We start from the raw sequence: 26,366 nt of genomic DNA, 5'->3' as shown, positions 1-26,366 counted from the left end.
AATTAAAGTGAGCCGTACACTTTGTGTGTGAATCCCATGTAAGGGCAACATTTACCTTTGATTTAATAAATCTTGCGTGGAGATCGTGACTCACGCAGAGTTTTGCAAAATGTCAGACATGAAAAGAGCCCCACCCGGACTTCTCTGCTACTATATTCTGTTCATTTCCATGGAACACGTTGTTTTGCAATCCCTTTTGTTCATGTCTTTAACATTAGGTCAACATGTCTTGGTCTTCTCTCAGTATAACTGCATGAACTCCAGAGGGCAACTGTTAACACATTCGTTACCAGATTTAGGGAAGAAAATGTCAATAAATTCTGAAAAAGAAAAAAAGGTCAAACAAAACAATCTTCCTTTTATAGGAAAATTTTAATAGTTATTCAATGTTCTACATTTTACAGTAAATATACAATTACAAACTTGGCTTAGTTATAGTACTAGATCACTAACTGATCTTTAAAAAAAAAACCTCAACAACAAAAAAAGAAAAGAAAATCATAAAAAAAAAAGAATTAAAAAAAAAAAAAAAAAAAAATTAAAAACAGATTTACACTTCATATCACAAGCCTGACGCTGGTCCTTCACTCTGGACCAAATAGCTAACATACAGTTCACTTCTCTCAACGCTGAACAGACGTTGGGCTTCAGTTTCAAACACAACCATACGGTAACAGATATACCATAGCATGTGCAAACTGGGTACCAAACTAAAACTTCCAAAGATGGGGTTGTTCCTAATACTCGTTCCAGGGGGGGGGGATACAAGTATGTTTTTTTTTTTTTTTTGGAAGACAAGGAATTTCCACTTTTTGCATCACATTTAGTGTCAAATTAAACAGAGATATCTCTGACAAATTGAAATTAACAAGCTGCAGCAGAACATCGAAGACATTTAAGAGCCTACTAGTCACTGTGATAGTAGTGTTTTAATTTATACTTGTGAAAATAACTAAGACTTAGCAACTGCAAGGCAAAAAAAAAAAAAAAAAAAGGGGAGAGGGGGAAGATGGGAGAGAGGAAAGGTGTTATAAATGGTTCTGGTTACATTAAAGTTACCACCTTTCAATGTTTAAACATGTCAAAGCCGACAGAGTGACACAGGAAAACAAAAAGATGATAAAAGACATCTTTGTACCCCCCCCCCCCAAAAAAAAAAACACACCGGAGTGTCCAACTGTCCATTTTCACTTAAGTGCAAATTGAAACAAATGAGGCAAGGAATGAGGTGAAATGAAGAAGAAGCAGTTCCACCATCTTTTACTTGAACTACCCCCAATGCTCTGTGGGTCTGCCTCTCTACCGAGCCGCCACATTAAAACAAGAAGTAGTGTTTAAGAGCATTGGTCCACAGCCCAAGAAAATGTCTTAATAGCAATCAAATAAAAATGTATTTGTTGTCTAAAAAGGGCATTGAGAAAGTCTAAATTTGGAAAATAAAATAAATCGCAGTGCTCAAAATATGACGCCCTATTATGACTAAGATGTAAATGACACCCATAAATTATTCATTTAAAGTTTTGGCTCAAAGCCTTGAACCAGTGATGCCACTTCCAGACTTCACGGGCGACATCTAGTGTTTAAAAAGGCTCAGTGGAGATTTACCAATTACCAAACAAAATAGAGGATAATAGAGTTCAATGTGACTGCTACTGAGGCGGGGTGGTGAGGTTGGCAAAGGTCAGACTGATAGCACATGAAGACCAGAAACCACAGAGCAGAGTGTTAAAGGAGCAGAACACAGGATCCAACGTCATTTTGCATCCCTGCATGAACTGCAAACGGAACGTTTGAATGGCTGGAGGGATGCAAGATGGCCTCCGAGGTAAAAATAGGATAAACACAGAGAGGATACAGTAAGAAAGGTAAAATTGAGAAAAAGGCAATACGCATCAAGGGATTAGGACAGTAACAGGAAAACACAGATTCACAGGAAGCTAGACATAACGAGGACTCAGAATTCACCAGTTACTTAGGAGAAGAAACTAATATTTACTTAACGGTCGTGTGAAATATGGCACAGCACAAAGGGCATGGAGGCTGAGGGTTTCCATTCATCGTTCTTTACATCCACAGAACAGAAACAAACAGCACTTGTCAATTTCAGTTCCGTCATTAATCCGCTGCTTTCTCGAGGTCTGTAAGTTCAGGCAACACTTAAAAACGTGGGATTTGGTGACGGAAATTTCCACAAGTTTTTCGACAGACCTCGTCTCAACCTCTCCCCCCCCCCTTTCTCAGCAACCGATATGTAGAGGACAGAGATGCAGAAGAGGTCAAAATACAGATATATTAAAAGCACAAACAGTAGCTGCCACACTGATGCAACCATGCTTAGCTAGAAATACATTACTGTACCACTTGCTGTATAAATATACTGCGGTTTTTTTTTTTTTTGTTAAACTTAAGAGAGATCCAATGCTATAGTGAAATACACCTGAATAGTATGCATACCCATTACGCTCAATTGACCAGAGTGAAAGAAGAAAATGACCCCGTAAGACTTGATTGAGAAATACTGACAGAAGTAGTGGTTGGTTAAATAAATCCTAATGATGAGGAACATCACTGCTGTCGCAAGAAAACACACTTTCTGGATTCTTTTCAAATTTAAACTGGCTTGAATTCAAATGTACAAGAGCGTTTAGGTGGTGGGAACACGTACGACCCGATAATATTGAACCACTTTACCTCCTAAAACACAAGGAGCGTTTCAAAAGTAAGGCTCAAAGATGGGCGGTTTTCATCCGACAGCGGCTTTATGCAGAATTAACCTACTAGTGTACAAACATCTGGACTAAGAATACCTCAAACAACCTTATTGTTTTATTTGTAATTACAATATAAATTGCTTCTTCCTCCCTCCTGCACTACAAAGCCTAGGTACCTCTTACTTAGCATTACATTATAGTCATCAAGTTTTTTTTTTTTTTGTCTTAAATTGTGCAATATTCCCTCACAAAGTTATTCAATACCCAAATGTTTGATATGTTCTACTTCACTTCTTAGCAGTAACTGTAATAATTATTGAATGGAGGCTGCATACAGAGCCTGTAATCCATATTTAAAGATTACAATAATAAGCATTAAAAAACAAAATCAATTCAAGACGCTGATAATTAGTGTCTGTGAACAGCTGGAGGCGTTCCCTCTTATTTTATTGCAATATCAAACCACTTCATCTATATACCCACACAGTAAATGCTTTTGTTATACAAATCTGTACTCTACTGATCATGAAGTCGTCTTTTTTTTGTGTGTAAATCCTGAAATAATAACATTATTTATCACCTAAGAATTACCTAAATAGTAAACCCCACCACCACTACTTGGTATGTTTGTAGTGTTAGAATGGGTCGTCATACTGCCTTTACATGTATGAGAATAAGAAGGCAAGAGAGAATGGCTGTATATGCTCCACGTCTCATTGGCTCAATTATCCTCATCTGATGACCATCAAGGTTATGCTGGATTCTTTTTATTTATTTATTTTTTTAAATGGAGAATTATGTTTAAAATGCAGTCAGTAAAAGCAGATATGCGTCTTTTCCAGAAATGTGAACAAACAAAAATAAAAATAGAGGACACATGGATTCATCTTTTTCATAAAACTGCCAAAAGTCTCAAAAGTCAACTGGACTGAAGTGACAACACGTCATCACGGCTCTGCACGCTCGCTAAAGTATCCGAAATGTCTTAAACTAGCCATGAACACTAAAACCAGCACCTTTTTGAGTCCTCTTGCAATCCGCATGTATTAAGCTAAAATGTTAACCCAAATTCAGAGAACACCTAATCATCACTATGACATGGACACACGTCAACATCCTCTGATCGGCCACAACTTCTTCCTAAATGTGGTGCACAACGACACGCCCTTGGTTTGGTGTTTTCAGCACTCGCACAAACTGTGGAATGGATTGAACTCTATCCATCTACCGGCACACGTGTATTGGACTGGTCCATCGATACCTGTATGCTCAAGAGTCTGGGTTTCTATTTGCTGAGTGTTTGGTTACAAAGTCCTTGCCTGGAAGAAGGAAGGAGGAGGCGGTGTAATCGCAGTGAAGAATCAATGTACAATGCAAGTAGTGCAAAATGGCACAAACTCAAATGTCTTGTACCTTTGAAAGGAACGGACCCGACTGTGAATATGTGATCTCCTCCTCCCTTCCTCCCTACTCGTTGTCTGATCTCCCCGTCTTGTCCCTCCCTCCTCTCTTTGCGCCAACACAATCCCTTTAAACTCCTTCTCTGCTGCTGTCTGCCACGCCCGCCCCTACAAATCCATGTCATGTATGTGTGTGTGTGTTGATCAGTAACAACCTAACTGGAAGGTATTGTGCAGTAAGTGCCACTAAGAGATCGTGTGTTTTCCGACACACCACAGGAGCCCCTGTGTGTGTGTGTGTGTGTGTGTGTGTGCGTGCGTGAAAGTGAGCATGACCACCCAACGCCGTTGACACGGTTCTTATAAATATTCTTACATTTTCTAAACGCAGTGACCTACGCTAATGTTAAGATTCCGATAGTGTCACAACATGCTAGCCTGCATAGTATGTAGCATGAAGGCAGTGATGATGTCTTCGTGTGTGCGATGTGGACACAGTGGGACACGCAGCAGGATGGGTAATGGTCAGTAAGTGCTCTGCTCATAGCACCCACGTGGAGATGTAACCGCGGGGACGATGGACTGACTACTGCCAGACGGACAGCTACGCGCTGGAAGACGACTGAGGTTAAAACTGAAAACAAGAAACAAAGTGGGGAAAAAAGGGTAAAAAGGAAAAAGAGGAAAAAAGGTAGAAAAAAGTAATTCAGTTGAATGTGGTCAAAAGAAAAAAGGATATAAAAACTTAAATAACCCAGAAAGCTAAATTGCTCTTAATGTTAAAACCCTGTGCTGATATCTAGTTAAAACTTTGGCAGCTTAAGTCAATTAGTCTTTGTAGTGACTGACGGAGATGATAACGAGGAATAAGTGCCCAATATATTCCAGCCAACTGAGCAGCAGCAGCAGCAGGAAGGACCACACACACGCACGCACACACACACACGCACACACACACACACACACGCACACACACACACACACGCACACACCAGCACAACACAGAAACAGGAGCAACTGACACCCGTGATTGGTCAAGAGTCCTTCTGGAGTTCCAATGACAGACACATAAAAACAAAAAGATGAGGAGATAAAAATAAGAACTAAAAACAAACCATAGAAAACAAGATAATGACTGGTTGGCAAATGAACAGAGAAAAATAAAAGCAGCTTTTTGTAAAAACGTTAGAGAATGTCGCATACTAACAATAACAATAATAGTAAAGTGGCTGTTGCACTTTAGTTTTGTTCTTGCAGACAGGTGCCGAGTTCCCATGGTTACCATTGGGAGCCCGTGTAAGATTTGAGCAGTTGCATACGATGGTGGACTCCAGATCTGGTGGGAGGAGAAGAAGAGCAGAGGTACACCTTTAGTGATGGATGCCTCAGACCTCAGAGGGAATAAGAACTGTGAGGCAGCAGAGTGTGCTCACGTCTAAAAAAAGAGCGATGAGAAGGCGAGGGGAGAGGGCAGTTGTGACTCACATGATGGGTGGGCTCTACCAGTGGGGCGGTACGTAGCTGTACCCAGGTGTCCCTTGGGGCCTGTAGGTTGGCACAGTAACTGGGTGTCCTCCGATCTGGGCGTGCTGGGGCGTTGTCAACAGGGTCCCTACAGGAAGTAAACAACAACATCAGTGAGTCATTTTTAAAATACATCTGCTGAACAACGATGGAGGTTTGTGGCTGTAGATGTGGTCATTGTACATGATGACTTTCAGGTCAGCATGTTGATGTGACACCTTATTTAAATTCCTTCAAGTATTTTGGTATATTTTAATCAGGTTTTCCACTCTGTTAGCAGTCCGAATAATAACCGAATGGATCCAAGAAACCAATTTACTTTCATTATTGATTACTACAATGATCTCAATCAATTGTTGGTCCACGAAATGGCAACAAATGGCAAAAAAAAAATGCCCAAAATACTCTTGACGGTGGCTGAAAATGTGTTTTATTCAACCAACAGTCCAAAGCCCAAATATATTCACTTTCCTATCTTTGAAGAAGAAGAAACTCAGAAAATATTCACATTTGATATCGTCAAATGAGATCATTTCTGCGATTTCCGCTTAAAAATCACAATCTAATTGATGATCAAATTACAGATTACAGCGACGACATCACAGGCATTAGCCAGCAGGTCGTGTCTGAACGCGGTCATAAACAAACGTTTCGGGGTCCCGGTGGTTCTCTTACCTGCACTCATGGCCATGGTTGTGCCAGCTACCATCCCCATGGCAGCCATGCCGTTGTTGCGTTGAGCTTGTACGGGGACGGGGGCCGGGTAGAGGGCCGTGGAGGGGATGCTGTTAGGCTGCACCACGGTGGTGTGATGGATCACGTGTGGCTGAGCCGCATACACCGGCTGGGTGTAGTACGCTCCCTGTCAGGACGGACACGGGGGGGGGGTGGGGAAGAGTTTGGTGAAGCTGAGGGTGAGTATTTGTGCGAGATAAATAAAAGCTTATTGTAACATTTAAATGTTTTAATTCACTTGAAGGAGCTGCGAAGGAAGAAGGTTTAAGTACTCGGGAACCATTCTCCACTGCAGGAACAAGAAAAGTAGACAGAAAACTCATCGTCCTGCTTCTACACCCCCAAATTAAAAAGAACAAATTACAAAAGAACAAAATGATGGCGTTGCTGTTGACTTGTGACGGTGTAACTGCATCTCTAACAAAGCAACTGCTTTAATCTGTAGTCAGCTTAATTTGCTCAATCACCAACGTTTCTCTGTGGGAATGCAAACTAAATTGAATTTTAGGTCCCAGGTTTGTTAGAGAGTTTAACTTCTGGAGCTCATTGAGACTATGAGACCTAGTTGATTATTTGGTGTGAATCATATTAACATTCCCACAAACAACCCGTCACCTAGATTAAACCAGAGTACAGAGTGTGTCTTCAGGGTAATGTCAGTTGTAACTCAGTATCCTTACCTGTGTGTATAGGTTCTGCTGAGGGTAGGCACTGCGGATGGGGTACATGGCTGTTGGGTATGGGGTGGGAGTGGGGGTGTAGGGAGGGGGCGCTCCATTTGACTGAGTGGGGGGCACTTTGTACTGGGCGCCTGCTGAAGTATATCCTAAAAAAAACACGTCACAAGGAAAAGAGCAGAGAGAAGGATTTAGAAATATATAACGATAAAGCAACATCAATCATTGCATCACGGAGGACAATTCTCTACAGTCGACCACTACTACACACAAGTATACATGTGATCTATTGTTAGTAAACACATTATTATAGCAGCTTCAAGTTAGCACAAATCACTGACAGGTCATTCTTAACTGAACATCAGTTGGATGTCATGAATGGACAAAAGATAGAATCAAAATACTCTAATTTGGGGTTGTAGCAAAACCAAATTAGTGTCTCAAAAACATCCTTCATTTAATTATTTACATCAACATTCAAACAGTTAATTGATTATCACAATGGTTGCAGATTAATTAACAGTTTAGTAACTTTTCTCCACTGGGCTGCTTCCTCTGGTCTTACATTAGAGTGACATTTTATATTTTGGGAATCTGATCTGTTGCTGCTTGGACAAAACTATCTTTGATGATGAATTATAGATCAAACGATATTCATTAGTTGCAGCCTCATTCAGATGTTTTCTCTTTTGCGTTTCCTACATAATCCACCAGATGGGGGACTGGTGCCATCTTTTAATGGGTCTGAAGTCTCAAAACAATGCAAGCCAAGGGTGAGTCAAAAGTCAAATATTACCGCGATGTTTGAAGCTGGCATTACTGTGTTGCATACTGCAAGAGTGTAGCTCTGTAGTCAACGTACAGGGAGCATCGTCACCTTTTTTTATGGACAATATACAGTCAAGCAACCAACATTAGTGGCACACAGGATTTAAGTGAAGCCACCATTGAACACTACACTTATGACACTACCTCAGAAGGTTCAAAAGCACAAGGTTCACTGTCGGACAGTGAAGGCATCTGGCTCAGACCGCTGCATTAACGTTATCTGGGCTCTGCTCTGTGGGCTGCAGTACTGCTGAGCCGCCACTGGGAGGAGCCTGAAGGTCAAACATGCTACTAGCTAGTTGCTGCTGTGGAGCTTATGAAAGCCCTTCTCTCACACAAGGACAAGGGAACAAAGAGATGCTGGGGCTGCTATGTGCGTCTGATAGCGTGTGTGAGTATGCGCACACACACACACACACACGTTTGCAGCGCATTAGAGGACAATGGTGTGTGACAATTGCACAAAAACCCTGCTGATAGAAAACGGTTCGTCTATTCAATGGTCATGAGTCATAATGACATTGTCCAAAGACAGGTTTTTAAATCAGAGCGTAGCGGGCTTGTCTGGAAGTTGATGTTTGTCTGGGACACAAAATCGAAAGACTTTTGATTTCAGCATATGTTAAGTGCTGCAGAACGCAGAGAATTAAATGTGCAGTTAAATATTACCACTGCAGATGTAAAAAAAAACAAAAAAAACACTTCAATAATTAGGCTCCTTTGTTGGAAGGAAGCTGGGTGAGGTTTGCCAACGCATACCTGATATGTTGTTAGACTTCCAAAAGATAAAACCAAACTGGGGGAGGGGACGAGCGGAGAGGAGGTTCAAAAGCAGCCCAGACGAAATCTACAAACACACCCTGCCTCAGTAAGATACTTAACATTCAGGAGAATACTATTTGAGTAGTTATTCCCGTCCCGTTCAGAAAATACTATCTTTTGTCAATTGACAGTAATTAATACTTTCAAAATATGTTTAAGCAAAACTTCACTCATATTATACCAGATGTTTGACATTATATAAGCCCTTCCCTTTCTCCTCAGCAACAAACTGGACAACAATTTGTTGTTTTGTGCTTTCAAATCTTAAATTGTGATACCTGCCTACAGATAATTCATAAAACCTAAATAACTGTAGTCAAGCAAGAAAAGAAGCCGTCCTATAACCTGCTTTTAATAGAGACAAAGGTAATTCATCTGAGGTCCCTTAAAACTATTAAGATCAGGTAAACCAAAGATCATACCGACATGGCCTTCGACCGATTGCCGAAATTATATTTGCCAATTGAAGTCACTACCAAATAGAAGTTTCATTTAAGACACAAGCTTGATCTTTGAACAACTCCAGTCTGTGTTTCTAGAGTGAACCGCTCAAGACCCGGCCACACTGAACTTCATCTACATCTATACAGACGCACCATATCTGGAGAGCATTGAGACGACTGTTATTCCATCTGCTACGGGGGACCAGACCGTGAGCCCCAGCTGAGCACGTCTCTGCCTCTATACGGCTACTGGCAGCTGTTAGCTGTTAGCGGCTAGCTTCCCTCTCCTTCACCATCAGTGCCCTTTAGGCTGAGATCACCACTCAGTCCACACTGCCTTCACATCACTGCAACAAGCTTCTTTGCTCAAAATATTCGATCATAAAGCGCGAGTGATTGTAGTATTTCACAACAAAACTTTTTACTAAAAATGTGTGGAAACGTTTTTTGTTTTAGGCGTCGTACGCATCAATCGAGCATGAATTAATTACAGCTCGGTGGATCAGCAGTTGTAAGATCATCTGATTTCAAATTTAAATGTGTAATTTATTCAACACATTAAGTGATTTCCCAGCATGAACCTAAACACTGACAAACTTTAATGAAATACAAACACTTTACAGTGTGAACTGAATGATTACTCATCAGAAACATATTTATGGAAGTTATTTAAGATAAAATGGTGGCACATCTAATGGTCGTTCAAGGCTGTTCATTTTATACATATTTATATCAAAAACATAATTTATCATTATTTCAGCAGACTTGGCAGCATTTACAATTAAAAGCTATCTTCAGAGGTCTTAGAATCTGAAACTCAATCTCGACTAATTCTGTGAACTTTTCCCCAGAGTTTATACACTTAAAACATTCCTCTTTATTTATACATTTATACATTAGTCTGTATTTGGTTTTACAGTGGAAACTGTTTGTAGTGATCACGTCTGTCTGGGTCAAATTAAATCACTATAAGCGGATGATTATTAAAACTATTATCTTTACCACACAGCAACAGCTTCAGGTAGCCTGCAGGAAGCAGCCGGGTTAGCGTGAGGCAAAATACCATGGGAGTTAAGGGAAGAAAAAAAAAAATGCATTACTGTAGAATTACATGTATGAAAAGTCCCAAAATGAACACTATAAGAGGACTACTTCATTACTATAAGCAAACTATTTAAACAGCATTTGTCTAGGAATAATTCCAGGTTCTACCCAGATAAGCGGTTAATCACTGTAAACATGATCACTAGAAGCAGCTTCCGTTGTATTTTGAATTTACATCTGTAACAGTATTGTACTGTCAAGTTTGCACAGATGATTTGTTGCATTATTGCCGTTTACCAACTGAAATGTGATGTTTGACTCTCAATGGGAGCGACGTAATAACGCTCTAGGCTTTCTGGCTCTGTTTGTTTATATCGTAAGATTCTTTCCACGTGTTTCAACTCCTTACATTTCGCTCTGTAGTCTTTACATTTCTCTTTATCGTATTGTGCAAGTAAAGAGATAAATAGGAAACAGAATCATATATAATGATGTGCAATCATCTGCATGTGTCTGTGTGTGTCAACCTTTACATAAAACTTCAATGGATCCCTCACACTCAACTGTGTTTATCTCTGATGGTTTTTCCCTGGAAAGCTGACAAACATCCCGCTAATTAACTCCCAGAAAAATGCAGTGTACTGACAAGCAATTTCTCCCGAGACATTACATTGTTCAATGTAAACAAAGTCATTGAATGGTGTGTGTGTGTGCGTTAGGGCTCACCTGGTGGATACCCAGGACTGCCTGTTTGATAAAGGTTGGGTGTATAGGTGGGAGCCGCGGCAGGGTACCCTCCTGGATAGCCTGAAGAACATCACAGACGAGAGAGAACATATCAGAAACCATATCTGAACAAACACAGAGAGCCACAGATGTACATAACAAAGACACACAGGTAGGGCAGAACAGTATTTGGTTTAGAACAGGATGTGCACAGACGGCGCTCATTAAAAAAAATGTCTGCACCAATAACAGTCGGCTGAATGCATCTTACATACAGACGAGACACACCTGCCAATATGGCGTGGGAGGAGATAAATTCAGCAACACATTAGTAATGCAAGCAGACACGCACACGCAGACACACACACACGCACGCAGACACGCACACACACACTTTTGTGTCGTCAATTACACGTCGAGCAAACAAAGGTGCGCGTTCGAACGGAGCAAGACAAAGAGGGAGGGAGGACAAACGTAGGAGAGTTAAAGAGACGGTGCGGTAAGTGAGCGGAGTGCTGCTCACTGCTCGCTGTTATTGGCCGTCGATCTCACAGACTCTGTTCTGTGGCTATATGGAGCTCTGGCTGCTGTAGGGCGGGCCGCTCACACGTAACCGCTTTAATAAACATCGGCATACACTGCAGCGGAGGGTCGGGATGGTTAGTCAATCTGTGCTCAGCTCAATATGTTTTTATTATAGATTAAGTAAATAAAAACTAATTTAAAACAAAATCATTACATTTTGAATTGAGCCTAAATCTCCATAACGGTCACGATAAGTGCTGAAAATGTTGGCTGATCAAATGATCAGTCGACAAACTTAGTGGACAACAATTTCGATAACTGACAAATATTAGTGATGTGAAATAAACATCCTTTCATTTCAGCTTTTGCTGCATTTCTCTGTTTGACGCAGCACTGCACGCTTCTAGAGGTTTGGAACAGAATGTCTGGAGAGTTGTTCAATTAATTGTTCATATAAATAGAATCAGAACATTTCATTAAATGATAACAAACCAGATGTTATATAAAAACTCACTGAACTATTAGTATTAACAAAATGTTTAAGTTTGATACTTAAGAGCTACTGCTCCTTACATGTACAAATATTAGCATTTGCTTTTTGAAACAAAAAAAGCTAAATCAGTACTTGACTGCATATCTTGAATTAAACGCACCATCCTTACCTCAGAAATTTAATATTTTTTTACTTTATTTCTTTCACAATGTCAGATGTTGACCTGAGTAACATTAAACATCTTAAGACCTAGTTTACAAACAAACCTAATAACCTAAAAATTGAGACTAAAATACACCAACCAGGAAATAAGTCTATTCCTAAAAGTGATTTTGTTAATGAAACTGACTAAATTATTCATCCCAGATTTGAACCACAACAACGTTTCGCTCTACTCTGTTGCATAAGTCTCAGAAAATAATCCCTGAAAAACAAGCTGCTCCTCAGACTGTCACGTGTGTGTGTGCGTCTTCCCATGGAAGCACATAACTGTAAGCTACACAAATACTCTCATTTTAATGCATAAAATATATATATATATATTCATTTTAATGTGTGTGCAGCTTGTTGGTGATTACATCATCTAAACATGCATCATTCCTGCAGGCAACTTTGATATGCAAACTCTTCAAAAAGGATGGAGAGAAAGGAACTGAAAGGACATAAAGGAGCAGCCAGATTAGCCCAGCTTCATGCTCCCGCATCACGTTAAAATGATGTCACAAGAGGCCGTCTTTTTGTGGCATAACACAGCGTGATGTAACAAATTTAACCAGCTGACCTGGATGTCAAAATGCGAAGCTACTCTGCTGAGTTTCTGCTTCTCTGACTTTGCCTCATTTACACGCCTGACCTCAAACGGCTTATGTTCATTACGACCCCAGAGAATGACTGCTTTTGTTCTTCCATCTTTCTTGGTGACCATCATCTCCGACATTCCTCGAACCTCATTCAACACCGTCTATCCTTTTTCTGTAAACTGTCTTTTCTATTTGCAGCAATCATATGTCGTTTGTTGGGCTCAAAATGTTAAAAACTTTGTTCAAATGCTCCCTCTCTGAAACGCATTCTATAGACTTTGGGGATAAACAGAGATTGTCTGTGGTCTTTCCATTATTTTTGGATATGATGGTGCAATTTATTTCAAACACCAACACATTTTGTATCTTGTAAGCTAAAGGTGCACCATAATAATATGCATTTAGAACCCGGTGTTGTTGGCAGCATGATGGTGTTACTGTGCGGTGTGGCAGTGCAGCACTACTGACCTACACCTATACTAGTTTTGGGATAAATTAACCAAAAACAACAAAAAAATTAACTAAGCTAGAATAACTAACTAGGGGTGGGGGAAAGAATCTAATCTTAGATGCATCGCGATTCACTCTTGAAAGGTCTCGGTCATTGAGAACTGGAGCTTTTGCGCTATGTTGCACGCTTTTGGAACAGAGATACATAATCTATCTTTTATACGGACACAGCGATACTCTACAACAAAACCAAAGCTTAAGTCAAGGAGAAGTCTATATTATTTATTAGTGAATAATGTCAAATGCCTTAGAACATGCCAAATTCTGTGCTTTTACTGCAAGGATGCTGCTAAGGGCCCAATTTTATTTATTTTCTTGTTGGTTCTCTTTGCAATGCTGGGAAATGTAACCCTCCAGTTGACGCATCTCTTGTATTTATTACCAATATTGAATTAATAAAAATATAATGGAAGTAAATGTCTGTTTTTTAATTATGAATCATTACAAATATGCAGTGTTTTAAAAAGAGCAGATAGTCACACTGTGACTCAAACTCAAAACTCAGCAGCAGTATTGTTTGTCACTTACAGGTCATAGTAGTAGAGATGTGTGTGTGTGTGTGTGTGTGTGTCTTACCTGCAAAGGCCATGTTCTTAGGGTTTCCATATGGGGTGCCAGGCTGAACAGGGCTGTAGACGGGATTCATAGCTGAAGCTAACCTGTTCTTACTGAGAAACAGAGTGTGGCGGAGAGGGCAGGGGGGATAAGAGAAGACAGAAGAAAAATGGAGAGAGAGAGAGACGTAAGCTGTGTAAATTGGAAAGAAAATTGTTCCGATTACCAAGCATACGCACACACACACACACACACACACGCACACACGCTCATCACGCACATAAACCCCAAACTCTGATTCTTACGGCGACATCCAGCTGAAGGATTTTGCCAGCATGCAACAAAAAAAGAAAAGAAATAAAGCCCCGTGATGTCTCACCGTCAAGTAGGCTCAACATTAGTATGTAAAAAAACAGAGACTTTTGGAATAAATGAGGCACGAGTACGCATGGATCCACTGAAAAATAATGGTTTGGCATCACCGTGTGGCATTAAATACATCTTGCCAAAAATGTTGCACATCTACCTCATTTTGACTACTGCACCTAACAAGGCAGGGCGAGCTCTGGTGCTGGCAATGGTTGGGTTGAAGGTGACCAGTATCAGGGCCACTTATACTACATCTCCCATAAAGCCATCCTACTCCCCAATGCGGATGAAAATATCTCAAGTGTGCCAACTTACCTGGCCATGGAGCATATGGGCATGGGAAATAGTATACATGTGTGTGTGTGTGTGTGAGTGTGTGTGCGAGTGTGTGTGCATGCGTGCCCCGTACCTCTTGTGCGTGTCTGGTTGATACATGAAACTGAATTTGTCTGTGGGATGCCCGCTCGCCATTCTTGCTGTATGCAAATGAGGAAGGAGTGGAAGTGGATATGCAAATCTGAAATTAAAACAGCGAGAGGTCATGATTACAACGAACACAGGAAAAGGAAAAATAAATAAAATAGCTAAAAAAAAATAAAAAAATAAAAGCAAGCACCAGTGCAACAGCAAATGGTTAGTGACGCAGCAGGGGAGACAGTGATTCATGCGAGTTTGAGTGTATGGATTTAAAAGAAATGTATGTCAATATTGTGTGAAATGGGCTGCGATTGCTTCCGTTTTAAAATCTCTTATACCATCAGTTGTCCATGTGCGTACATAAGTTGTTTCTAGCTGATAAAAACAGTCTTGAGGTGATATTTTATTCAGTCCCGTGTACGTTTATCCTATATGACGCGTGTATGTCCGAGACAAAGAGAGGCAGGAGTATGACTGTGCATATATGTGACGTGCCGTACACAACATCCAATACAAGCAGCAAAGCAAACATTTAAGACAGCCAAATGAAGAAATAAAAGCACAACACACCCAGTGAGTAGGCAAGTGACGGAGAACAAAATACAGCACGAAAAGGCCGGAGTCTTGCACCGAGCTATGAGTAAGCATGAGCCAGAGCCAGAGAAGCATTACACAAACACAAAGCGGAACAGCTGAGGAATAAATTAAAGAGAGGAAAGAGGTGTGTGTGTGTGTGTGTGTGAGCTGCGTGTTATTTGAGTTCATGTGCATCTTGTGTTGATTTGTACTTCTGTTTCTGACAGAGATGGGAGCCTGTATGTGTTGGCAGTGACCGGTTCAGTCTGGTTTTCACTGGGGCTCTGTGCTGTGTACAAGAATGCATGAAATATGTTGTGGCGAGCTCTCTCCCCACACAGCACATCGCCCGTTCATCATGTACAGACTATCAATAATATGTCCAAATCATTTTCCAGTAGATTTGAGAATTGGATTGTACCGATCCATCCTGGGCTTGTGCTTGGTGGCCAGTTAACCAATCCTTCAGGTGATTATAGCGTCACCGTCATATAATTCCTGGGCATACACAGCACCGCGGGGATGCCAAACGGCACCGAGTGACACTTCGCATTAGGCAAGGAAGCGTTTCAGCGCTCCATCAAGGAACACTGACGTCAAAACGCCGAGAGGCACTCTGCAACTCAATGCGAGCACAAACATGAATGCAGTTGCTTTTGAGTCGTTTTGAGCACAAATTCCTTAAAAAAATTAAAAAAACACTTATGCGTGACACAGAAAATGAACATCATGAACCCGAGCGCGTTTGTGGTAATATGTCAATTGCCCAAATTCACATCTCATGACAAAGGAATTTGCCATTGGAATGGATGAATCTATTGCTGCACATCACAGAGTAGCATTCTCATTAATCTAATGAATCTCCTATGGTTTAATTCCTTCCTCTGGGACAACACTGCCCCTCCTCTCAGTCTCTCTTTTAGATTTCTCTACCTCACTTAAATCAGTCTCTCTACCTGCAAATGTTTGATTATTACAAGATTAACACAAAAGGCAAATATTACTCCAACATTTAAAGAAGAAGAAAGAAATCTGCTTCACTGGATTATCTCAAAAACGCAGCCCCCTGATTTTCCCCAAGTGTCTTCCAAGCCCATTGTGCAAGTTTTAACATTCAACACAGTTGATCTGTAATGATGACTGAAAGTCTAGAGTCATCCTCGTGGCTCTGTGAGGCTGTGCTAGAGTCAAAGTGAGGCTAGTACAGTTCCTCCTGAGGGGGACATGAATGTCAGAATTCATGGCAATCCATCCCAAAGTTGTTGCTAACCCATTAATCCATAGCCTCTCGTCATTTTAGCAGGCAATTATCCAACAAAACCATCAGATCCAAGTTACAGCACCCTGTGTAAGAGCTTAATCTGGTAGTGAGTCAAGTTGTAATGTGCATGTAAACGTGTAGCGGGAGGGAACAATGGCCATTAACACACGGGCAGGTGGCTAAGCTAACCCCGAGGTCTAGTGCTGCAAACACATACCCAATTACTGTGCCCGAGTAGAGAAAGACGTGTGTGTTCATCATCTCAGCCTGAGAAACAGAGTGTGTGTGTGTGTGTGTGTGTAGGCAAATGTGACGAAAAGTGAATGGGTGCGAACAAGAGGGGCACCACAATGAGTCTAATGAAGGTTTGTGAGCAACAGAGGAAGGCAGAAATACATGTGATGAGTGGGAGTGTCTGTACACAACTCCCTTTGTTTCCAGGGGGAGGGGATGGAGAGGAGCTTCAGGCTCTCTAGTCCTTAAAAAGAAAAAAAGCCCCTTTCTAGCCAGAAGACCTTGTGCTCCACAGACCCACCATCTATGAGAGTAGAAGACCATTCTCCAGAGCGTCATCATAAAAGAGACTTTACATTTATCCGTGGAATATATGAATATGACACAACATTGCTGGTTATCTGAAAATATCAACAACATCCAGCAAACAGCAACTTTGGGTGCTTACAATGACATCAAAATGATTCTGTTGTGCTACAATTCTTACTTCACAAAAGGAAAAATCTGCCCTTTTGGGAATTGTACCGTCCATACTGGAGTCAGACTATCAGTTGCCATGTTGGTAAACGGCTGCAAATAATGATCGTCATGGCATGCAGTATTTTTCCAATTAATCTACATCATCGCAATCATCATTTCCTAAACCCTTCAAGTGTTAATCAATTGAGTGTTGTCATTCGTCATTTAAGACAAAGAAAGGTAGTAAATGTTTGACAGTTACTAGATGAAACTATTACCAAATAATTATCAGATGATAAGGCGTTTGGAATTATTATTTATTCAAACATTGAGAAGATAATGTTAATACGTTTCACAGCGATACATTTTTAAATTGACGTCTTGCAGGAAACAAGCTTCTAAAGAGCTGATATTCTACAAAGGTACAGAATGTGCATGTGCATGAAAAAGCATTACATTTGCCAAACTGAAGCAGAGTAGTTCGAGTAGCAGAACTGGTGCAAAGCCTTTGATGAGCTGCAGGTACAAGACGTTCTGTCTCTCCGGTAGCCACCGATGACTAACTCGTGAAAAACAGTTGGTCTGAATCGAGATTCTTTTATTTTTCTCAGCTTCATTACAATTCACAGTGCACACACACACACACACTCCGTGACTGTCTGTTGGCTTCTTCTTGTAAAAAAAACAAAACACATTTATCCGTCTTTACACTCCTCGGTACAAACATGGCAGACTTCAAAGATGGCAGAGAGCTGCTGTGTACCGTTCCTCCATCAGTCAAAAGGGCTGAGGATGATCAAACCGGTGACCATGCTACCACGCGTCTGGCCCTTTAACGGTCTGCCATCTTTAACATGAAATTGGATCTCACTTCATTTTTTTTTTTCACCCGACTACTCGTCTGACACCGAGACGATGAAAAACATTTCAGACAATTGGATTTGCACTGAAAACTGCTACACAACAGCCAAAATACGGTGCGTTTAGTGGATGTTGTTTGCAATTTTTGACTTGATTTGTTTAGTGCTCATCACTACAGCACTGTCCAAACATTAAAGTACACATCTCATTCAAGATTCACTTGCGAGGACAAGGCTTTTCTTTGTAATGAGATGTCTCAACTTGACCTCAAGGCCATGAAAACATACAACCATAACAAAAAGCTAAAAAAAAAAAAAAAATCATTGAACATAATTGTTTCCCAATAAAAACATCACAAAATTACAAAAACTAGAGCATCAAATCCACACTTTTGAGAAAGTGGAAGCAGCAAATATTGCCCCCCCGATGAACGTCTGAAGCAATTAATAACACAATAGTTGCCAATTTCTGTTGACCGACTAATGGTGTCGGCTAAACGGCAACGGCAACATCAATACTCATCAAAGTGTACAAACTCACACACGCTGACATCATTAAGAAGAGCTTCCAGCTGCGTGCCTTAACCAGTTATTTTCCAGGACTGTGTTAAGCTTAAACTATTAGTGGGACTTAATTTGTGTTGTTACTCACACGCTGTAGCCTCAAGGCCCGAGCACAACAACACAGCTCGTCCCAGCCTGCATGCCAACAGAGCTGCTGTGTGTATATCTTTTCAGTGTTTTGTGTGAGCTCAGTAATTTGATAGTCGGGCCTTGCCTTGTTTCAGATCTTTAAAGATTACGCCCACATATTTAATTTGTGTATGTTAATATAAAATGCGCGTGTTGCAAAACAATAACCGTGGTTCCATAAAGGGAGATTCCAGCAGCCCAGGGGGGAGACCAGAAGAGGTAATAATGAGGGAGGATTGTGAAAGAATAAACCTTTCACTCACTCACTCCAACACACACACAAAGAGCTCCCATTCCTAGAGAACATGTACAACACAACCCCCACACCTACGCCGTCCTCCCACATAATACCTCACCAGGCAGCTACTCTTTAAAGCAACAAATCAAAACCGGTGGGCGTCATCACACTTCAGCACAGGAGAGAATAGAGCTCAACACATTTCTTTTTTTAATCCTCAAGAAGGCGGCATTTCACTTGGGTCATATGAAAAGGAAACGGAGAAATAGAAATCATAAGACGATAAACTGCTGAGTGTAATGTGCCGCATTATTAGATTTTTTTTTTTTTAACCTACCTTTATAATGAGTCGTACATTAAATATGTAATGCAGGCAGCTTCCAATTTATTGATTTTATTCTACAGCATATTATTGTATTGGTTCACTGTACTGTAGAGCGGAAACAATGAGTCATCAGGAATGGTTCAGATCCTTTTCTAGATTTTTTTGCCTTCTGTGATAATCAACTGAAAACCGTTGGACAAAACAAGCCATTTAAAAATATTACCTGGGCTCACTTTGTCCTGACATCTTATTGACTAAACGATATATCAAGAACATAGAAGGTATATTATTTGACAAACAACCAGAAAGCTGCGTTAAAGCCCCTGGAAATGTATCATTTTAAGTGCTTCTCTTTGAAATGAATATTTATAGAACATATTGTGCTCATGAAGGTTTTCGTGGCTGTTGAAAGAGCAGCAATGCTAACTACAGCCTGATAGCTAACAACACACAGGCCCAAGGGACACAGACCAAACCAACAGTGTCATGCTATCACAGTCAGAAGTGACATCCATAATCACGTCAGAGACCAGATCCATCTTGCTACAGCGCTCAAAGGCACCCCCTCCTTGAACACAATCAGACCTGCCCTGCAGCAACAAGCTCCAAACAGCCCCGGGGCTATTTTGAATCTAGGACAGCACTAGACTCTTTGGGACAGCATCTCCCCTTTTTCTTTTTCCTCTGTGCCGGCTTCCTCCTACTCCATTCTCCTTTTCCAAAACCGTCTCATCCGTCACGCACCTCATGGGTCTGCATCTCTGGATTATGTGACAGTATTGTGAAAGCCCCAGTGAAAATGGAAATGTTACCATGAAATAAACACCCTTCGACATCATCCATTTATAGACATTTCTACACCTGCTGTGGTCACACATTATGGTATGGAACGTTTTCTAAAAAAAAAAAAAAAAAAAAAAAAAAAAAAAAAAAGGTATTGACACTGAGGTCAACATTTGGATATTTTGCTATGACACAGCTTGTATTAAAAATGTATGATTTCATGATGCACAAAGAAATCTGAAACTTACCGTTTCTGGTGTAAAAAAAAGGTTAAAGTGTTACCTTCAATAACGTTAAAGAAACAGAGGGTGGTGACAACAAAGAGTCTTTTTAAAAAGGTGTTAATTTGAGTCTTCTGTGTAACTTTCTTATAAAAAAAGCATCAAGTAATTTGACTTTTAATGAGTTCTCAAAGCAACTACAACATCAATAGCAGGCCTGAACGATACTGGAAAGTCTACGGCCATGAGGCTGAACCACTCGTACTGGATGAAGATAAAAGTTTGCCAAGAGATATCTATGGGTACCACGTTACCATGAGCCAAAGTCCTACCTCTCCACTAAACCAGTTAAAAACATCTATAACATCAAATAGAATATTTTACATCTATAACATCCAATAGAATATTTTACATCAAACACCCAATAGAATATTTTACAGACTAACATGTGGTAGTGCATATCCGGCTGTACAAACCTGAAGCTCCTACAAGACTTGTTCTATTCCACAATTTAGCCTGCAAGAGAATTAACCCATGCTAATCGCCTCCATGGTAGCAGAGTTATTAAAAGCTACTTTATTATTAAAGAAAAAGCCGACTCTGACATGCCTGTACGTGCCGTGGTATAAATGCATCCTCAACACTGTGTAAACACTTCCATAACAATATTTAAAAAGGCAGGCACTGGTGCATCCTGTCTATTGCAATAATGAGCAAACACCGAGCTGCTGGGTGAGAACAAAGATCACATTTGGTCATGAGTTTGATGTTGAATTTTTTTAAATCTAAACATTTGTAACACTGCTTTGAAGAAAAATAAGACAATGTGTTATGTGTGGACAATGTATCGAATATATGGATATATTTTAACACTAATATATATGTGATATATGAGATATTCCTTGCGCATTTAAGGAATTTATTTATGCATTAAAAGCAGGCGATGTTTACATGCAGGAGACTCGCTGTCAATTAGTTATTGTGGTAATAATCACGGTAGAGTTGCAGCTAAACTCAGATAGTTGTGCTTAGACGGCGTTAAAGCAGATGTGGTAGAGCGGAAACATGGCCGTCTGTGTATGGAATTAGTGGGTGGAGCCTGCTCAGGCCTGTGTCAGATGACCAATCGGAGCCGACAGGGCTTTTTGAAAGGGGCCTTAAAGAGACAGGCCTGCCCTAAAACGGGCCGTTTCAGACAAAAAGGAGGTGCTGCAGCAATGGACAACCAGTCAAATGTGTTTTTTTTTTTTTTTTTTTATGTACAGGGCGATCACTTCACTCTATACAATGCGTTTACTTTTTCCAGCTGATTTAAGAATACATTTCTTCTTCTTCAACTTGTCAGGCTTTATCCCTTGGGTTTAATTAGATACACGTTCACTCAACACACTGCTACTGGACTACAGCATGAATAAAAACTATTGATCGTGATCAGTAATGAAACAACAACGTGCAGCGCAGACATATGTGCACTGTGTGACACAGTGGCAGACCCACCCCCCCCCCCCCATACGATTGACACTGAATGCATCACAACTTTGTCTCCAGGGATCAGTTCAACCTTTTATCCTTGTCCTGTATTCTCTTTGACATGTCTCACCTGCCACTGTACACACACACACACACACACACACACACACACACACACACAGACACACACTTAAATCAAAGATCACCACACAACGATCTATCAACGCTGATCAGGAAACTGTTCGGACAATAAAGAAACAGTTTTGTCAGCAGATTAGAGCTGCAATGGTTAGTCCATTAATTAAATAGCCAATCAATAGACAATTAATTGGCAACTATTTTGATAGTCAGTTGATCATTTAAGTCAATTTTCAAGCAAACGTGGCAAATAATTATCCTTTTCCTGTTCAAATGTGAGCATTTGCTGCTTTCAATTGTCTTCTATTTTGTAAAATGTGTATCTTTCGGTTTTGGACTAGCTTTGAGAAGTTGACATTAATAGTTTAACTACTAATCAATTATTAAAAAGAGATAATTAGATATTTAAAGATGATGAATATAATAATTAGTGCCCCAGTTTAAGTCATGAATTTGAATGATATAAATGTGTATTATAAAAGCCAATCCAAAGCCAGTTGATGGTATCTGCTATTCTCTTTAAATAAATGTTGGTCATCATGTCAGAGGACTGTGGGCTGGACACCAGAGGGTGAATCTGCTGCCGTCTGTAAGCATCTTGTTCACTGATGATAAACCTATTAAGTGGTTCGAACCACACGGGACTGAAGAGCTAGAGAGATGGCCTGTTTTAGAACCACTGACTCTCGTAACATTAAGTGACTCCGGCCTTCTATAGTCTGACAGTTTTACGGCTGCAATGTGCAGCCCACCATTCATACACAAAATGTGCTGAACGCATACCAAAGCCCATATTACCCACCCTTTCCTCCATCATGGCAGACAAGGGGGGGGGTCACCTTAGACCGAAGATTAAACTGAAGCTCTAGTTTAAGTCCACTGCGAAAAATGATGAAATGTCATCAATATACTGACATTTCTGAGCATTGTCCCTGCATTTAATATGCCTTCATCAGGGTGATGCAACTCTGCCAGATGCTTCTTGATTTAGTCTTAAAAACACTGTGCACAGCCTTTGAATTTGCATTTGTTGTATTTATTTTGGGTGCATTCAATATGACTAATGTTGTTTAGCCTCATGAAGCATAACATTTTCAAACAAACCACGTGACTGAATATCTAACATGCATGGGGCCGTGTGCATCTTCCAGTCTCTACAGAAAACCATTTTGAGCTGTACACAGATAACTTTGCTCTGGTGAGGGCCAAGAACAGTAGTATCTCATAAATTCCTTTCTACAGATAAGGTTTCTTGAATTAAACTGGATTAGCAGTCAATGACTAAAGCAGGCTACCCCCCCCCCCCCCCCTAAAAAAAAAGATGATCGTGAAGAGGATTAATTTCCCCGATAAGACTAGTCGTAAGAGAGAAGAAAAATATGCCTTAAGCATCTTGTGTAATCCTGTCTCTTTTGAACCATGTGAGGCTTCTGTGTCTTCAGTGAGTACAGACTGATGAATCTCTTCTAGCGCTGAATGATTCGTGGATCAAAAGAAAATGAATCAATAAGAATCTTGATCATGATTAATAGTTCAAGTTCTTTGCCGAGCTAAACATTGTCTACGTCCAGCTCTCTGATTACATGTCCTTATTTTAGAAAATATGAAACATTTTTTGATAAGATAGAGTTGGTCAAATAAAACAAGACATTTGAAAGTGTCACTATAGATTTTGAGACATTTTATGTATTCTGACATTTTGTAGATTGAACAATACTTGTTTGATCAAAAAAAAAAACTGGTCATCAAATTAATAAATACAGATCATAATCATTAGTTTCTGCCAAAACAAAATTGTATTTGTAATACTTGTTCTAACAGTAGCCAGGGGTCTTCATCTAACCAACAACTTTAACATCAGGAACCACATGTTTATAATGAACCCAAGAGTGAATGATGCGCATAGACTTAGTGAAAGTGGTCCATTTAAAAGCCAGTGTGCAAATATGGCCATTATGCAGAAAGCCGCTATGGATATTTTCAAACAGCACAAAACTCCGTTTAAGACTAATTAGTTACACTCCAAGATACCTTTGTTTTGTTCATATTGGGGGTTGTAATCTAGAGGAGACAGCCTGGCGTGCAGGCGTTTGTATTTAATAGATAACGTTAGTTTATATCCATCAGAGTATGGCAGCACACGGCATTCCTGAGATAGCGAGCAACGCCAAAACAGCCGTGGTTGGACAAAAAGGGTCACACTCAAACAAGCTTAAGACACCATTTTGAAAATCCGCCGATTTCTAGATAACAACTCCGAGATGCCATCTTGCCAATTATCACCAGATTAGCTACCGTTAGCATGGCTATTCAACCCATTCCGAGGTACCCCCATGCAGGAATCTATATTTGTAACGTTAGCTTAGCTTGTCTGATAGCCCTAAAAAGAGACCCGCTAACCCCGTAGCATCCTCGCATCCCTCGGCACACGCTGCTCAAATGGCTAATTAGCGAGCTAGCTGAGTGGAGATTAGCCAACGACAATGAAACACACTCGCAGTGAGTCAGACTGGACTGCACCGGTACAATAGCGGCTACCTATACCGACCTAGGCTCAAACCACCAACGGTAAAACCATTAATACTGACACGACAACGACAGTTAGTGTCAGTTGGACTCCGCAATTTATGCTAGCTCGTTTAGCGTAGCCCGCTAGTCCTCCAAACTGTAGCCACCACGGAGGACAATTGAAGGGAAACGGAGGAGGAAAAAAAAAAAAAGACTGGAAAACTAAGAAGTCGACACATGGACATTCCTGCCCTCCATTATAAAACATCGGAGAAGACTTACCACTTGGTCGAACAAATAAAAAGATTCCCCGTGTGTTGTGTGCGAGTACGTGATGTCGCTCCCGTGTGTCTGCTCTGATCTCAGGTCGGTGCGGACTGGCTCTGCTACAGCAGCGTTTTGTCGGACCAGTGGCGCAGAGAAGACAGCTTTCACCCGAAGAGACGGCCACCGTGTGGGGGATGGGGATGCATTGCCGGGAGGGAGAGAGGAAGGGAGGGATGTAAGGATGTAGTTAAAGAGAGAGGAGGGAGGAGGGGGTCTGACCCACCGATAATATATATAGTGGAGCGGTTTGGATTATAGCACAATAATAATAATAATGATCATATGTAGCGCGGATCGATATGGTTCAGACTTTTACTTTTAACCACAATAAAAACAGCAAATGAGAAGGGCATTCGTTTTTCATACTTGACATATATTACTGGTCCTACTCTCAATCAATCAATAATGGAGCATTCAATTTTAAGGGTTAGCGTGACTATTGAATGCTAGTCTAATACAGATGATGTAGTTGAAGGTCTAATTGACAGGCTGTTGTATAATAACACTGTTACTTCTTTGTTCTGTTTTCTGTGTATTCGCACTTCAATGATTGAGTCTGTGGTTGTTGTGTTGATGAGAAGTGACCTATATGTTGTTGCGTATATGAATATGAGTACCGCGCTGCAGTAATATTAGTGTATGTTTACAAAAAGCCTGCTGATATGTGGTATCTCGAAAATCAACATTGTGTGTCTGTTATATGTGGTCAGCAGCACCGTGGCGGTGAAACGGTACTGCAGCATGGCTGGAAGTTCACGTTCACTAACTCAAACAAGAGGCTTTTACTTCGTGCATAAGAACAACCACAAATGTTGCTTCACAGCAAGGCAACGCCACCCAGTGGTGATGAGTTGCAATGCAACACAATGACTCAATTTTCAAAACACACACGTCCTGACACGCTGCCTGCCTTTTTGCATTTACTGTATATTGTAATTCTGTTATTTAATATCTTATTTTATCTCTATTATTTAAGTAATCCGCTTAATGCTGTCTTAGTTCTTAGCCAGTCTCTTGGGCTGTAACGTAAAGTTGCCCCCTACAACTAGAACAATAATGTGTAAGTATCAAGTCCAGAGTGAATGATTGCTGCAGTTAGTTTAACGTCTTTCAGATACCACTGCTGGTACACATGGTGCAAACATTAAACAAATAAAAACGAGTGAAGTTGAACTATCTGAATCATCAATGTATTGGCCATGTATGCGTACGCATAAAAGGAATTTGACTCCGGTTTTTACGTTGCTCTCAACGTACATACAGAGAATATACAAATATACTAAATAAATAAACAAGGACAACAAAGTAGAACAGAGGTAAGCATAAACATGTACTATGTATAATGTATATCCAAAAGTATATATATAAACATAAAGAACAGCAACATTGACAATGGATTTGTAGTGACTAATGGATATCTGCAGAGCAAATATCAACACAAACAGCAACAGCGTGCAAAATCCCAAATAAAGCTTATAACAGTCTGTAGTATTTGAGAACTCTTGTATATTTCTGCAACGTTTAACGGTTTAACTTCTAACGACTGGGCTACACTATAGGAGCACACTCGCCGAGATTTTGCCGCCTGTAAAACTACAAATAAGAGAGAACTACAGTTCCCATCTGCCATTGCGCATCCCTCTACCGCAAACAAAGAGCCGCATACATGCACACACAACACTTTTTTTTATAAA

At 40.5% G+C, this 26,366-nt stretch overlaps 1 protein-coding gene across 5 annotated transcripts; it reads right to left on the bottom strand.

The window, feature by feature from the left end:
• Positions 1-353: 353 nt before the first annotated feature.
• Positions 354-24,845, bottom strand: fam168a (family with sequence similarity 168 member A). 5 transcript variants are annotated; one of them, XM_076100971.1, is made up of 10 exons: positions 24,628-24,843; positions 14,572-14,679; positions 13,815-13,906; positions 10,911-10,991; positions 10,143-10,166; positions 7,051-7,196; positions 6,609-6,659; positions 6,311-6,497; positions 5,597-5,723; positions 354-5,447 (listed from the first exon to the last, which is right to left on the bottom strand). In XM_076100971.1, exons 2-9 carry the CDS (start codon positions 14,631-14,633, stop codon positions 5,611-5,613), a joined length of 756 nt encoding a protein of 251 aa, XP_075957086.1. In that variant the 5' UTR covers positions 14,634-14,679; positions 24,628-24,843; the 3' UTR covers positions 354-5,447; positions 5,597-5,610. The 5 variants fall into 5 exon arrangements, with proteins under 5 accessions (XP_075957086.1, XP_075957090.1, XP_075957088.1 ...); XM_076100975.1 differs by lacking the exon at positions 14,572-14,679 and having other exon boundaries at positions 24,628-24,845; XM_076100973.1 differs by lacking the exon at positions 6,609-6,659 and having other exon boundaries at positions 24,628-24,837.
• Between the last annotated feature and the right edge of the window lie 1,521 nt (positions 24,846-26,366).

The sequence above is a fragment of the Anarhichas minor genome, unplaced genomic scaffold, assembly GCF_050575085.1.
Source record: "Anarhichas minor isolate MPS153535 unplaced genomic scaffold, ASM5057508v1 ptg000026l, whole genome shotgun sequence".
Classification (NCBI taxonomy): Eukaryota; Metazoa; Chordata; class Actinopteri; order Perciformes; family Anarhichadidae; genus Anarhichas; species Anarhichas minor.
This window is presented reverse-complemented; position numbering and strand designations above follow the sequence as displayed.

Coding starts and splice junctions, on each gene's coding strand:
- fam168a (XM_076100971.1), bottom strand. CDS start 14,633: ATGGCGAGCGGGCATCCCACAGACAAATTCAGTTTCATGTATCAACCA. Junction 10,992..13,814: donor TAAGAACATGGCCTTTGCAG/GTAAGACACACA, acceptor GATGTTCTTCAG/GCTATCCAGGAGGGTACCCT. Junction 6,660..7,050: donor AGCAGAACCTATACACACAG/GTAAGGATACTG, acceptor TTGTTCCTGCAG/TGGAGAATGGTTCCCGAGTA.